This window comes from Sander lucioperca, chromosome 14 (assembly GCF_008315115.2).
Source record: "Sander lucioperca isolate FBNREF2018 chromosome 14, SLUC_FBN_1.2, whole genome shotgun sequence".
In the NCBI taxonomy this organism is placed as follows: Eukaryota; Metazoa; Chordata; class Actinopteri; order Perciformes; family Percidae; genus Sander; species Sander lucioperca.
In genome coordinates, this window is record NC_050186.1 from 6,316,784 (window position 1) to 6,332,875 (window position 16,092).

Consider the following 16,092-nt stretch of genomic DNA (forward strand, 5'->3'; position numbering starts at 1 on the left):
CCTGCTCCATATCCTATCCACCAATCACAGCGTCTCTCGGATGAAAACTACTAGACAGGTGGCATTGATTCTTAATTTCCCACGAAGCTGATCGCAGTTACGTGTCAGTTCAACTTTTCATCTCCAGTCCTATCTGTATCTGTGAGAAGTGGCGCTGTCCTGAGTTGAAAGCCTACTTTACGGCTTTATTATCGAGTTAATAGGCGTGTGTGTTCGTGTCGGCTGCTGTCCATTTCCTAAGGTTCTGAAATGCAAACATTTTTTGACTATGTTTTTTTTTTTAAAAGGGCGTGCACCCGTGAGCACCCACGGAGGAAAACATAAATCGGCGCCTGTGTATCTAACTCTGATCTCTGTCTTTGCTCCTTTCAGCGTTGTCCAGCCTCTCCTCCCAGTCTCCCCCATGCTCGCCCTTAATCTCCCCCTCGGGAGAAAACCCTCCCCCCCTCCTCCCCGCTCAGACCGCCCTCCCGACCGCGCTCAGCCTATCGCACCACGAGGTGGAGAAGGTCGACAAAGCGGTCGGCGAATCCCAGCACCCGGCCGGGGACGAAACCGAGACGGAGCCCCTCGGCCAATCTGGAGACAAGTCGGAGAGCTTCGGCCAATCGCTGAGCAGCCCCTGGGAGATGAGGGCGTGGCCTGAGGGGCACCAGGTTCTGACTCACCTGGTGGAGGGTTTTGTCATCCAGGAGGGGCTCCAGCCGTTTCCCGTACGGACTTTTTGTTTAACCTCAACTGAATAGAACAAGCTTAAAGCTGCAGAAATTATAATATTGATGTTTGTTTATATTGTTAGCTACATTTAATAATGTTTCAGCTCAAAGTAAGAATTAGCAACCTGGTGTTATATTTTACGGGCTGGTGTTTTAACTGAAAACCAGTTGTCAGTTAATCTTGATTTTGTCAGCTGTACTGGACATTAATATCTTTATGTATTTAGTCTGTTTTTGGCAGATCTGTATTAAAAACTTAAGCATGGGACACACTTGTGTGTGAAGCTAAATGCTACAGCAATTCAGTATTTATCTAAAGTGATTTTGAACCTAAAATATAGTCGCAAAACTTAGGTATTTGTTTAAGGTTTGAAGCTCCTGTAAACAGCGAACTCAAAAGTCCTGCATTCAAACTATTACTTGTAAAAAAGTAGCATTAAAATGTACTTAAAGTACCAAAAGTAAAAGTACTAATTATACAGAATCATAGACAGTGAAATACAAACTGTCTCGGGTTGTTGCGGTGTGTTTAACTACCTGTTCGTGGTGCAGGTGAACCGCTCGTCCCTGCTGGTTCCAGAGCCGGTGACCAAACCAGAGGAAGTGAACGGGACCAATGGGAGCGCAGCGTTGCCTGTGACGGACACAAAGAAACAAGCTGAGCCCTCCACTGAGTCAGAGGGGGAGGAGGCAGGAGACACGGACGACCCCGCCAACAGTAAGAGTTTCATCAGCTCGTTGGTTAATAAACTGCACAACCGTCAGCGTATTTGAGGGGTTTTGCAAGCTCTCCACGTTTGGAAAAAACAATTGGGAACACAAGTTCAGGATAAGTGGAAGAGGATGGCGAGTGTTTCCTATTTATGAAGACACGCACGCACGCACACACCCACACACTCTTTAACAAAAAGGTCCATCTCTGTAGGGATCCTTTCCATAATGTTGTCAGACACTTTGAATAATAATCTGAGCCTGTCAGCGGTAAAAACTGAACTTTTAGAGGACGCTAACTGCGGTGAACATTTGTCCTGAAGGGTTACATTGCAGGCCGGTTCATGGCTTACGGTTACAGTTTTCTCATTCAAAACTGGACCAATTTCAACAACATTTTTGTTTACATTAGTCTCTTAGACACCAATGCATGGGAAAATAGGGCCCAGGTTAAAAAAAATACCGAAATAAGGAACACCTAAACATGTTTCTCTGTTGCATCTTGCAGGACTAAGTTGAAAAGACTTCCGGTTGATCCTCCTTCTACTAAATACCTAATGGCATATATTTTTGTCTTCTGTATTTTTAGAAACATACAGTATGTACAGCTTTAACTGCTCGGAAATTAAACACAGTTGTCTCTCTCACGCACAGGGTCAGCCCACAGGGACAGGACGGTGCTGCACTGCCAGTTCTGCGGGAAGAGAGGCCATGCACACAACTTCATGCGGTCCAAACGCTTCTGCTCCACTTCCTGTGCACGCGGGTGAGACCTGATTCTATTGGCTCAACGACTAAACACTGCTAATGTACTGTGTGACCTTCAGACACAGTTTCTGAAATGCAACGGTGTGTTTAGGGGTGTTGCTGTCAGCCTAACACAGCCGCAGCGCTGGCAGGATGTGGTGTGTGTGGCCAACACACACACACACACACACACACACACACAGGTGTTAAATGCAGATATGTGTGTGTGAATCAAAGCAGCGGAACGAGGAGCTATCACTAAGTCTCATCGTTTCTCTTCTCCTTTTGTCTTCTGGCAGGTTTAACGTTCGTCTGACGAAGCGCCTGCGGGCTCTGAGTGCAGGTAGTCGGTCCGAGAGGCCCCGTCCGGCCCTGAACAGGGCCGAGTCCGTCCCTGGGAAGCCTCTTTTACTGCGTCTGGTAGGGACGTTTTTGTTTAAATTAGTCACTTAGACACCAATGCATGGGAAAATAGGGTCCATATTGACAATATACAGAATTAAGCAACAATTAAGCATGATTTATGGTTCTGCGGAGGCTCAACGCAGAGTTTTCACCGTAGCCTACGTAAGTGGCCTAAAGTTTATACTATGCGTAGATCTTAGCAGGGCCTGTGTGTGTGTGTGTGTGTGTGTGTGTGTGTGTGTGTGTGGTAGAGCGAGTGAGAGAGTGACGGCGATTAGCTTCGGAGCCAGTACCGACTCTAGAGGCGTAGTGGGAGCAACAGGGTCAGCCCTATGTTCCCACAGCCCTGTGTTCCCACATTTCTAAGATTTTTCTTAAAATTAGGTCCTATGTTAGGGTTAGGGTTACATTCCATCTGTAGTCCATTTCTACTGGATAATAGGTTGGGTGTAATTGGCTACCAAATTGGGAGAAAGGGGCCTAATATATAGAGGTTTACTCCTCGACGCGTGGTCAGCCCTATGTTCCCACATTTCTAGGACATTTTCAAAATTAGGTCTTGTCTTCCTACATTTCCTTTCAATTTAAGCCCTATCCTCCCACAATATTTTCTAGGGTTAGGGTTAGGGGGATACAATCTGATACAAATTCATGAAAAAGGAAATGTGGGAACATAGGGCCTAATTTTTAAAAAAATCTCTGAAATGTGGGAACATAGGGCTGTGGGAACATAGGCACGCTCCCGGAGAAACAAAGGCCCAATCCCAAAGTCCGGACTCACAGACTCACGGACTTTGGTGCGCGTTCTCGCGGAATTCGTAAGGGCTTAGGGTTGTCCCAATGTCGAATTTCAAAGGGTCCAGTGAGGGTTTGAGTACACACTTACCGAGCCCTTTCCGTGAGTCTGCATCGATGCAGACTTCACCAAAGGGAATTACCCACAGTTCAGTTCAGTTCAGTTCAGTGCAGCCAAAGTGTCTCCCCTGTTCTTTCTGACCACGGTGGGAAATCTGTAGCAGGAGAAGTTAACCCTCTCCTTGATTTCATGTTATTTATGGAGAAGGAGAACAAGGAAATGAGTCGGGGGAAATGCAACGCTACCAAGCCACGGTCGAGCGACATGCGTTGCCACGACGCGTAGTTAAATTTTTCGGGAGGTGCGCATCAGGCTACAGCGTTAGGGTCGGTGTCTCCACGTACCTACGTACGTAGCCACGGCGTAGATTTAACGCAGAAGCATAAATCACACTTTAGACACGTTTCTCTGTTGCATGTTTCAGGACTACGTTAAAAAGATTTCTGGTTGATCCTCCTTCTACTAAATGACATTTTTCTCCGCTGTATTTTTAGAAACAAATGTGCAGCTTTTACCCCGGTCAGTTTAGAAGATTTTCAGGAGTTTTAGAAAGGCTGCGAGTTGAGCTGGGCGCTCCTCATTTGCATAAAGTAGCCTGGATTCAACTTTATGCAAATAAGAAGTGGGCAACTCAATGCCCTGTCTCTCAAAAGTCGCCACGATGCTACCAGAATGCATTACCCGGCTGCTTAGACAGACAATGAATGGAAAACGTGGAAATGATGCTGCCAGTGGACACGTACCACGAGACTGTAAAACACTCACCACACATACAACTGCTCAGAGTTCAGCTTTTCTTCCCAGAAATAGAAATACAATGTACATCTTGCACTGAAATGTCAAACACCCCAAGTAGGGCTTCAACTAATGATTATTTTCAGCTTTGGTTATTTCAATTAAATAAATTTCAATCATAAAATGTCAAAATAAATAGTGAAAAATGCTCGTTTGTACCCAATCTGAAACAGACCTGTGGAAAACCTCTTTAGAGCTAGGCCCTATGTTCCCACATTTCCTTTTTCATAAATGTGTATCAGATTGTATCCCCCTAACCCTAAAAAATGTTGTGGGAGGATAGGGCTTAAATTGAAAGGAAATGTAGGAACACAAGACCTAATTTTGAAAATGTCCTAGAAATGTGGGAACATAGGGCTGACCCCGCGTCGAGGAGTAAACCTCTATATATTAGGCGCCCGCTCCACCAGGTGGCCCGGAGGTAAAATGGTTGCCCCACAATCACAAGGTTGGCGGATCAATCTCAGGTCGTCTGGGCCACATGTCAAAGTGTCCCTGAGCAAGACACTGAACGCTAAGTTGCTCCCCGGAGGCTGTATGTATAGCTGTCCGCTGCTCCTAATACCTAGGATGGGTTAAATGCAGAAATAGAATTTCACTACATTGTACTGTGTATGTGACGATTAAGGAATAAAGTTTGTTTACCCAGGCGCCCCAGATGCTTTACTTAAGTAAAAGTACTAATACCAAACTGTTAAAATACTCTCTTACAAGTAAAAGTCCGGCATTGAAAATGTTACTTAAGTAAAAGTCTGGAAGTATCATCAGGAAAATGTAGTAAAAGTATTAAAAGTAAAATTAATCCTCCCATTGTAGAAAGTGTAAAGGATCCAAACAGTTGTGTGTTTAATGGTCTAATCATCTCAGCTGGACTTGTAGGGCGCCGGACTCGTTGGCTAGTTTATAATAAAACATCAGATTTTATAAACTACTTGTGTTTTGTGAGCAGGAATCTTAATGTGTAAAGTAACTAAAGCTGTAACAGATGAATGTAGTGGAGTAAAAAGTACAATATTTCTCTCTGAAATGTAGCGGAGTAGAAGTAGAAAGTGGCATGAAAAGAAAAGACTCAAGTAAAGTACAAGTACCTCAACATTTGTACTGACGTACAGTAAATGCACTTAGTTACATACCACCACTGCATTTAGCATGCTGTCCGGCTTTCCAACATGTTAATGTGCCTTCATGTTGAATGATCAAACACTCACCTGTAGAGGATTGAGTTGAAGTTTGCTCTTTCCTTCCCAGAGAACAGAGTTTGTGTTCAGCTCACATTCACAGCAGCTACTCTGAAACGTAACTCATTATTTCAGTGGGAAAGTTGTCAAAACTTCCACAGAAACGTCTAAAACTTTCTAAAAATCCACTTTTCTGCTCAGCTCATTCCAAACAGTCTCAGTCCTCTCTCTCCCACAGGTGTTAACGAGCGCCAGTGGCTTATGGGATGTGGAGTTTGGAGGGTGGTTTTGTTTTGGTGTAGTTTCTACAGGCTGGGTGAAGCACACAGCGACAGACACGTAGGCCAAATCATCCTCCTCTAGAATCAGAACCAGTTTTTCGTGGCTAATTTCAGATTTTCTACTCAGGATTTTAGAAATACTGAAGTCACGAGTCCCAGTAATTGTTTACCACACACCAAACCTTTAACGCTCCAACTTAAGTCAATTATTTAGTTTTTTTTTTAAGTTCTGGTGGGGAACTAATTACTACTCAACAGGAGAAGTCAAAATTGTGGGTCTAAATAAATACTGGAATCGTGTTGTTTTTTAATTAATTGATTGTTTAGTTTAGTTTATTAGTTTATAATGTCGTGGACAGTCCCCCTTAACTAACTGTACAGTAACAGGAGCAGCTTTATGCGGCGTTCCAGACACAATTTTTAGCCCATAAGTTACAACTTCAAGTCACGACCCACGACTTGGTAGCGTTCCAGGCAAAGTCACGACAAACCCTTCTGCAGCTCTGGTCTGGTGATCTTTGCGTCAGCAAGCTAAGCTCTGTTCGCACAAGTGGCTGCTTACTTCACTTGCGCGAGCATGTACTGTATGTACAGCAGATTTGTGTGTCTGATGATAACAATAATGACATTTAGTACACCGTCAAAGCTGGCTAGCTAAACATTGTGCCGTTGGCAGGGTTCAGATTAGGCTACCTAACGTTAACGTTAGCTAGCGCTAGCTGATAGTAGCGTTTTCTAGTCGGCAACATATTTTGGGCTTAATTTAATAAACATAACCTGCAGTAGTACACAATCGTATGTGTATTGTTTTGATTACAATGTGTGGAATTACTTTACGTTGCCTATTTATTTCTATTTCTCACAGTTAATCACCGGCGCCTGTACAGCATCAAAAGGGGTCGACATTGTTGTTTATGTGTGTGTGTGACGTCAAAAACTGTAACTGGGAGTACAACGATCTGGTACGAGTTCACCAGTAGTAAGTTACAGGTTTGACTGCCGTTCCAGGACACTTTCACCGGTAGAAGGTTGTGAAAACACGAGTTAAGGTAGCCTGGAACGCAGCATTAGCCTCTACGGCTAATTTCCAGCTGTAGTCCCCAGCCAGCTGACAATAGGCATCCTAAAATACAAGGGTTAATAAATTAAAATCAATTACATTACATCTATAATGACAGCAGGCCTAAGCAAAAAGGATTACAACACACAAACAAGCAAGCACAGATGATGGCAAAGGCATTAAAGCAGTCCATGCAGTGAAGACAATACAAAGGAGACGAGAGAGGCGAATAGTCACAGAGGCCACATTTAAAGCACATACAATATATAACATATAGCTGAAGGTTTGTTGCAGCCGGCCTCTGGTGGCTGTTAGAGGAACTGAAGATGATTTCTCAATCCCCGACAGCTTAGTTAGTTTAGAAGAATCAGAATCAAAGTTGTCAAGTACGTAGCTCTTCACATACAAGGAATTTGCCTTTGGGGTTTTTGGTGCAGAACAAAAACATAGAAGAGTAAAAAAAAAGTCCTGCAAACAGTCAAAAAACATCAATATAATAAAAAAATGGGCAATACAAATATGAAACTTCACTTTCCACCACTGAATAACAAGCCCATTTTGATTGAGCTGATTATACTTCTGCACGTTTACTTAAGAAGAATTTTAAATGCAGTATTTTAAAAAATATATATATATATTTTTTGCTTTTGCATCAGAGCGGAGTCATTCAGACTTTTAAGAAGCGAACATTTTAGCAAGCCAGATCCATAAGTATTGAAATAATATACATGATAACTTATGTCAGGTTGCAGGGACCCAGGTTCCATTCAGCTCGAGATTATTAGTTCTGGGAGACGGGTCAGTCCTAAACGGGATGGATAAGCACATAATAAGCCGGGTCCAGACTAGTTTAACCCTCATGTTGTCTTCATGCTTGTTGTCCTCTCAGGTCAAAATAGAAAATTCACACTTGTTTTTGTCCCTTTTTTCAATATTTTTGTCCCCTTTTTTGACTGTTGACGCTTTTGTCCACTACCACCAGTACTGTATCTGTATACGCGCCACTCACCAACTTATCACCACTACTGTTACACTTATTTTTGGAATTCATGGTCAATAAACCTCTTTTAAAGGAAATTATACCAAATTTTTGAGTCAAAAAAGCCGAAATTATGAATTATTTGGACTAATATTAGAGTAATGTATGTGGATAATCACAGACTGGTGTATGTCAAAGTTTAGTCCGAAACCGTTTACATTTTTTTCAAATGCTATAAAATTGAAGAAAACACTCAAAATGTAATGAAAATATAGTGATCATTAATTATACTTGCAAAGACCGTTTGTAGGGAACCATCCATGTTATTTTTGGGTAATTTGGTTAAAAAGAAACCCATATTTCTGATATAGACATTTTGATAATGGGTCAAATGTGACCCAATGACAACATGAGGGTTAATGATAGCCAGACAGATTATTTTAAGAGGATGGAGGAATGAAGGGCTGCCGTCTATCCAGGAGTGGGCTTGTGAGATGGCTAGGGGGTGGCAGCGTTTGAAAAGATGTCATATAAACGGGTTGCCAGGTTGGATGTCTAGACTAGAAAATGGAGAAAGTACCTGAACTTTCTGGAGGACCCCTAAGAAGCTTTGTGCTGGAGAGAGACGTGTATGATGGGCTTATGGTGCTGTAATTTATACTTATGTTTATTTGGTTTATTGTCTATTTTTGTTGAATGGTCTTGAATATTGTAGATACTGTGTCATCTTTTCTTCATTTTTGACTGGGTGGGTGCTGATGACAAAGTGTGTGTGTGTGTGTGGGGGGTGTGTTAATGTTGCGAATTGTATGTATTTGTATGTTGTTAAAGAATAAATATTAAAATTGTTAATCACAAAAAAAAAACATTCCGTGACATAAGACCTCACGAAATCAAAACTACTAATAATACAAAATAAAAACATTATAATTATATGAGTGGCTGGGTTAGCTCAGTTGGTAGAGCAGGCGCACCTATATAGAGGTTTACTCCTCGACGCAGCGGCCACGGGTTCGACTCCGCCCTGCGGCCCTTTGCTGCGTGTCATTCCCCCTCTCTCTCCCTTTTCAGGCCTTAAATGCCACAAAAAAATAATCTTAAACCTTATAATTATATGAGAATATATAAATAAAATATAGATATAATAAACAATAAAGAGGAAAAAAAGAAGTAAAGAAAGAATACATTTTCAGCAGAGCAGGGTCATTCAGACTTTGAGCGGATATTTTTAGCAAGCCAGAAAATAATAAAGGAAGAACTTCCCTTTTTCTTTCTCAGCCTCGTGATCTGTGGAGCGCCGGGCGGCGCGAGAAGGATGGGAAGGAGAAGGTCGCGGCAGAGGAAGAGGAGGAGGAAGAGGAGGAGGAGGAGGACATGGAGGGAGGAGGGGAGGAGGAAGACGATGACGGTGGCGAGGAGGATCCTGCTGTTGCCATGACAGCCAGGATGGAGCGCCGGGCGGCGCGGAGGGCGAGGAGGGCGTCTGCGCCCGCGTTGACCAACACCTCGACACCCAGCAGCACGTTCAAACCCGCCCCGTCCCAGTGGAGCGTGGAGGAAGTGACGGCCTTCATCCACACGCTGCCAGGTAAACAATTAACACACACGGGTTAACCGTGCGTTCATGTACATCGGAAAAAGTTTTTTCCGAGTGAAAACGTCATCATTCACGTCCCTTCCTGTGGGAATCAGAGGTGGGAAACTCGGGCCAGATTTTGCTAACCGAGTTTCCCAGTTGGTGACGCGTTGTTGACGACTGACGTTTGATGGAGGCGACTTTGGTTCACTGAACATATTTCAATGACAATAAACTTCTTTAATGCAGACAAACGCCTCTGCTGAGAAACATACACAGACATAACATGTTTCAGATTATTCATAAATAGGCCCATGTATAAAAACAACAACACATTATCCGTGTCCTTTCCCGTTCGTTGTCCTGCAGATAACAAAAACACCTGACGATGTGCTGTTTGTATGCTCGCATAAGAAAACAGCAGCAAATTATTGTAGCCTCCATGTTTTCACCAGGTTTTCACACACCTGATGCTCTAGGCTACGGCCAACGGTTGGTGGCAGTCATGCAACAAGTTGTTATGCCAAACGCCAATATAACAGAAGAAGAAGAACACGCATCCCGACATGTGAACGCTGGTAGTCAAAAAAACAACGTAATCACAGGGGCGGTCCCTGTCATTCCGAGGTGGCATGAACGCGCCATAATAGCAATGGGTTATGTATTACCAAAAAAAAACTAAATGTTGGCCAGCATGTAGGAGCCTATCCTGATTGCGTGCGTGCGTGCATATCATTGACGAATATAGGGAGGACATTCAACTGAAGTTGCATTAAATCAGCAAGATGTTTTTTTTTTCCAACTACATTTTGTTATGAGCTTGAGACACGACACTGGTGGACTCAAACGCACGACTCAGAAACAGGGTTGAAAGTTAAACAAAATAAAGTCTTTACTTGACAAATGTTTAAATAAAGAAAAGTGCCCACAAGGAGGATTATAGCAAACAAACTTAATGGCATAAATAACCTGGCTGGAACGTTGACAAGACTGACATGGAGACAAGACAAGGCGAACTGGCACAAGACAAAGGGAGACAAGGACTATTTATACAAGAGTTAGGGGAGAACAGGTGAAATCAATCAGGGGCGGGTAGACAATCACAACGGCGGGAAACTCACACAAAGGGGGGAAGTCAGGATCTGAAACAAGAGGGAAAGGTGAATACAAAATAAAACAGGAAGTGCAGAACAAGACAAAACATGAGTGACTAAACTTAACAAACTTGACAAGACATAACACATTTAAGTTCCCTGTTATAGACTAACAGTATTATCACAAGCAATATTAAAAATATCCAGTTTATTCCCATTAATTCCCATTTATTCCTGTTAATTCCCATGGAAAGTTTCCAACTTTGAAAATTCCTGGAATTTTGCAACCCTACTACTAAATACAACTTATTTAATTTTGACAGTTTTTTACATTATCTAGATGCCTGCCTCATTTTCAAAATATTACATAGGCTTGCACCTCCACCACTGGGTGAATTTATACCAGGGCTGTAGTACTCGAGTCCGGTCTCGGACTTGTCTCGGACTCACTGGTATTTGGACCTGGACTTGTCTCGGTCTCTGCCACTGGTCTTTCCAAATATGGCTTTTGGTCTCGACCGAGTCCAGGTGTCTTTATTATGTTTATAATAATATTGGAGGGAAGGTGAAACACAGGCCACCTGATAACCAATCACACACTAGATTATCTTCGCACGGCACGCCCTGCATCTGCGTGCCCTGCTAACGTTATTGCCATTCATTTTCACTGATTCACACACACTGTAACAAACGAAGATGTCCACCAATTCTGCTATAATCAAATTTGATTATAGAAATCACCAGGAAACACAGGGCAGACTGCAAATTCTGCAAAGCAACAATTTCGGAAACCTGTGGGACAACGTCAAACTTAGTAAGACAGCTGCAGAGGCATCATAAGACTTTTTTTTCTTTCTGTCCTGGACTCGGTTTTGTCTTGGACTCTAACCTCTTTAGACTCGGTCTTGACTTGGTCTCGACTAGTCCTGGTCTTGGACTTGTCTTGGACTCGACAAAGGTGGTCTTGACTACAGCCCTGATTTATACAACAGAAGAACAGCAGTGGCAGGGCAACTAGGGCAGCCACCAGGGGAGACTGTGTTGTACAGTATAGACGTAGTAAGTTGGGCCAAACAGTCTTCTCAGTACGGGCCTCAAACTCAGAGACAGCACCAGCTGTCTATCATTTAAAAGCACACTCAAGAGATGGATTAAAAACAATCAGAACTGCAATCATCAGTAGCTGGTTTACCTCATCCTAGGTACTGCCCTTCTTTGTACTGTACTGTACTTTTTTTGTCCCTCTCTCTTTTCTCTTCTTTCTTAATTTGCTTTCTATCTTTCTTGCATTCTTTTTTATTAATGTAATATGATGATGATGTGTTGACCTGCCAAGGGACTACAGATGAAAATTAGCTGGGTTAGCTGGCACATTTACATTTTGAGTGTAAACAAAAAATGTCAATCGATGTGCATTGTCCCTTTTAAATAACGCGACGGCATCCAAACTGTCAGTTTGATTTATACAAACACTGGAGGGTTTTAATCGTCAGCAGATGGGGGGGGGGGGGGGGCGTGCACATCTTCTCCGTCGCTTCTCATCCAATTAAGTGTTTTGCAAAACGCTGACATTAACCGCAGGCTGAGGTAACGGGCATACTTTCCAACCACCAACTGTCAGTGTGAGTGACATCACTGTGAAACATCTGGAAGAAAAAACAAAACATCTGTTACTATCTGTAGTTCCCTTCAGAAACAAAAATTTTTTTGGGGGGCTTTTCCGCCTTTACATTTTTGACAGGACAGCTAGGTGAGAGAGAGGGGGAAGACATGCAGGAAATTGTCACAGGTCAGGCTCGAACCCTGGACCTCTGCGTCGAGGCATAAACCTCTCAGTATATGTGCGCCTGCTCTACCCACTGAGCCAACCCGGCCACAGAAACAAAGATGCATTTTATTCTGAAGGTTTTAGGTTAGTTTGATAACAATCATGACACAAACGCCTCATGAGCAGACCCAAAAAGAAACCACCGATTGTTTGTATTTTTCAGCGAGGATCCAGAACTAAAAATCTGCAGAATTGTATGTAACGGGCTGTATTTTTTTTTTTACATTTTTTAAATATGTTTAAAGCTATAGTGGGTAGTCTCTGTCGCCCCCATGAGCAATTCTAAGTAATGACAACAAAACTGTCGGCGCGTCCACATGATACAAGCCTTCAGTGATCTGTGTTTTCCTTCTCATAGGATAAATAAAGGTATTTCCACCATAAATTGGTGCATAAAAGTGTATCAGAATGCAGGATATTAGTCTTTGATGCTCAAAATAACCCTGGGGGAGGACACCCAGACCCCACACTTTGATATGCCCCCCCACCTTCCCCAAAAGGCCTATTCTCATCCAGGAAAATATTTATATATATATATATATATATATATATATATAGCCTTTAAATATATATATAGCCTTTAAATATATGTGGTACAGTATACCCACTACAATACATTAGACTACACCACTGCCCTGAACGGCTATTTTTACCACTTTTTGGGGAGTGGGTTGTCTTTCATATTTTTTGAGGGGGACAAATCTACCTCTTCTAAATATTGGCTGGGGACATATCCCCTGCATCAACACCCCCACTCACCCACCCCCGAAATCTACTAGTGATAGACCAATATTTGCGTTTTTACATGTACCGGCATCGGCCGATACGCAGCTGCTGCATTTGCCGATAGTTTTTTCCCGGCATTATTTACAGACAGGCGTCTACAGGCAGCTCTGTGTTGCTGGAGACACTGCAGTTCACGTGCATGCCCCTCCCCCACTAGCAGAGTGCTGGTGCTGGAAGCCTGGCAGGCTTTCAGCACCATGGCAGTCTGAAATTACAAATCAAGCACTTTAATTCAATGGCTACTTTTCAGGTTTATTGTTTTCTTAAATTATTTAAAAGTGTTGACAAAGGACAGTTTGTGATGACCTGATTATATCTGTCTCATAATATGTCAGCAAGCAATGCATCATCAAGGCTGTGTTGTAGATGTTGATGAAAGCCTTTCACCCTTGCACAGTTAACCATATGCAGTGCACCCATCCATATGATGCACATTGCACATATCATTTGGGTGATATGAATGTAAGATGATTGCAGAAGTGACACTGATCTGTGATTTTGTTTATTATTTTTAAAGAAATGGCAGAGCAGATTCCGAAAACAAATCCAGTGTGGCAGGGTTTACATTTTTATGATGTAAACTGAGGGAGCAAAAGCAGTATCGGCTCCAAATATCGGCTCAAGAAAATCGACAGCCTCACGGTCATCGGCTAAGGCTGATGGAAAAAAAATCGGCATCGGCATTAAAAGATCCATATCGGTCGATCCCTAAAATCTACGCTTATGACTTCATACATACTATGGACAACATCTTTCTACAGATGTTTTCAAAGACCTCTTTAGTCCAGAACTCAGCTTCATCCTTCGTGTCGGTGTTGCTTTGTGTTTCAGGCTGCAGCGACGTGGCCGAGGCTTTCCGGCTGCAGGAGATCGACGGCCAGGCTCTGCTGCTGCTCACCGAGGACCATCTGATGACCAGCATGAACATCAAACTGGGGCCGGCGCTCAAGATCTGCGCTCACATCAACGCACTGAAAAACCAGTGAAAGAGAGAGAAGATAATGGACTGATGCACAGAAACAGAGGAAGTCAGGGCGGGGATGTGGGAGGAAAATCAGAGAAATGGAGAGAAAGTTAAGAGGTGAAAGGAAAGGAGAGAGTTTACGAAAAAAACAAACGCTGACACCAAGGATGACAGAACAAAGTCACAAAAAGAGATTTGCGGTAATTTATGAGATTCTAAATCGGAGGTGTGGCCTTAGGAGACGGGAAGAGAAGACACCAGAGTCCAGAAGAAACTTCATCGGTTTTGGGTCAGAGGATTTTTGTAACTTTGTGTACATTTTACATGCCGCTGGAGAGTGTAAATTTGAAGCTATTTCATGAAGGATTTTGAACATTTAATATATAAAATTTGTCTATTTAGTTTTTTTTTAGAAACGTGACACGTCAGCGACACATCTATCCAGTAGCTTACATAACCGGTGTGTGTAAAACAAAAATAATAACAATACGTAGACTTTGTTAGTGATTAATGAAAGTTTAATGTTTTATATCACTATATTCTGGACAAAAACATGTATGTGGATTAAAAAAAAAAGAAAAAAAGAGAGTCACTATCAGGGTAGAGACTGGTGTCTTTAATCGTCACATTTTTATGGTTTCATGCTTGGAATTATTTAATAAATGAATAATTAATCAAATGTTTTATGTTATTGTTTGAAAGAAAAGAAAAAAATTGAGGTTTTTTCGCCAGCAGAGGGAGGCAGGTGAGTGATAATAGATGAAGAGAAGTCTGTATTTTATTAGATAAACTGATTTGAATTCATGTCACAAAGTTCCTTCCGGAGAATCAAGTACTCCAGGTCTGTGTGTGTGTGTGTGTGTGTGTGTGTGTGTGTGTGTGTGTGTGTGTGTGTGTGTTCGTGTTCGTGTTCTGCTTTTCTGATGGATCTAGGTTTTTGTTTTTCTGTCTTGAGTCTGTCTCTCCATATCTGGTTTAGGTTAAAATCTCACATGCGCTCTGATTGGCTCAAACTTTGGACTATGTTTTCACCACACCCTATAATAAATCTTATTCTAGGCATTTTTCTTCGGATCAGCCTGAGGCGCGTTAACGGCACACTGCAGGATTACTTTTTCATTTCTACTGTTTTTTTTTTTTTAAGGATTCTAATCTAAAATACGTATTTTAATAATATTGGAAGAATATCGTACTTGTTGTCAGTGAGGACTGCAGATATCTTTCGGATTACAGCTGAACTTGTCATCTTTAATGAACTGAGCTAAAGAAGGATCTTAATATAACTTTTCCGGCGAGTTTCTCAGTCTCTGGAACAACAAATAATACTTTTATATTCACACAACTTCAGAGAGACAAAGACAAAAACCTTTAAACACTCGAACTGTTTCAACGAATCACCCGTTTTTAAGACAGTGTGATTTATTTATTTTTTGGGTCGGAGTTGAGCGCGTAAAAACGCACGGCGGCTCCATATGGCGCACATGTGCAGGCAGATCACCGGCAGCGCGGCGAGCTGTGCGGGCTGGGTCGGGCTCATCGTCGCCACGGCAACTAACGATTGGGTCCGGACCTGCGACTACACGGTGACCACCTGCCTCCGCATGGACGAGTTGGGCTCGCGGGGACTCTGGGCAGAGTGCGTCATCTCCCCGGCGCTCTATCACTGCGTGGCCCTCAGCCAGATTCTCACCCTGCCAGGTAAGAGAGGGGGAGAGAGGGATGGAGAGGGGGGGGGAGAAAGAGAGAGAGATGGTGGATGGGTGGAAGTAAATAAGCAAGCAATAAAGAAAGAAACAACAAAGCAAGACAGAAAGACAGACAGACAGAAAGATGGATGGATGACTTTAGATACTATTTATTACATAATACACGACAGTAGGGGGGAGGGGCCGTGCGCTTGCTACTTACAATGACTTACAAAGATACATAACAGCTACAAGTGCATGCCCTATACAGGACTTACCCTATTACAGGGCTGTAGCACACAATTCTGGGCCCTGTAGAAAGGCATTTCCTATGGGCCCCTTCCCACATCCACAGCTATTGGGCCCTCCTCACATGAGGGCCCTGGGTACTCAGTCGCCTTTCCCACCCCCCAAGTCTGATGCCCCTGCCC

At 42.8% G+C, this 16,092-nt stretch overlaps 2 protein-coding genes across 5 annotated transcripts in view; both read left to right on the forward strand.

Annotated features, from left to right (window-relative positions):
• Window positions 1–14,655, forward strand: part of si:ch211-230g15.5 (polyhomeotic-like protein 3) — a 37,019-nt gene extending 22,364 nt beyond the window's left edge. For all 4 annotated transcript variants that reach the window (XM_031285175.2, XM_035991320.1, XM_035991321.1 and 1 more), the window contains 6 exons: window positions 373–713; window positions 1,269–1,434; window positions 2,082–2,193; window positions 2,474–2,594; window positions 9,007–9,316; window positions 13,844–14,655. In XM_031285175.2, coding sequence (XP_031141035.1) covers window positions 373–713; window positions 1,269–1,434; window positions 2,082–2,193; window positions 2,474–2,594; window positions 9,007–9,316; window positions 13,844–13,998 — 1,205 coding nt within the window. In that variant the 3' untranslated portion in view covers window positions 13,999–14,655. The remainder of the gene's footprint in view (window positions 1–372; window positions 714–1,268; window positions 1,435–2,081; window positions 2,194–2,473; window positions 2,595–9,006; window positions 9,317–13,843) is intronic.
• A 216-nt stretch (window positions 14,656–14,871) lies between these two features.
• Window positions 14,872–16,092, forward strand: part of cldn11b (claudin 11b) — a 5,010-nt gene continuing 3,789 nt past the window's right edge. Inside the window, exon 1 of the mRNA XM_031285179.2 lies at window positions 14,872–15,674. Coding sequence (XP_031141039.1) covers window positions 15,449–15,674 — 226 coding nt within the window. The 5' untranslated portion in view covers window positions 14,872–15,448. The remainder of the gene's footprint in view (window positions 15,675–16,092) is intronic.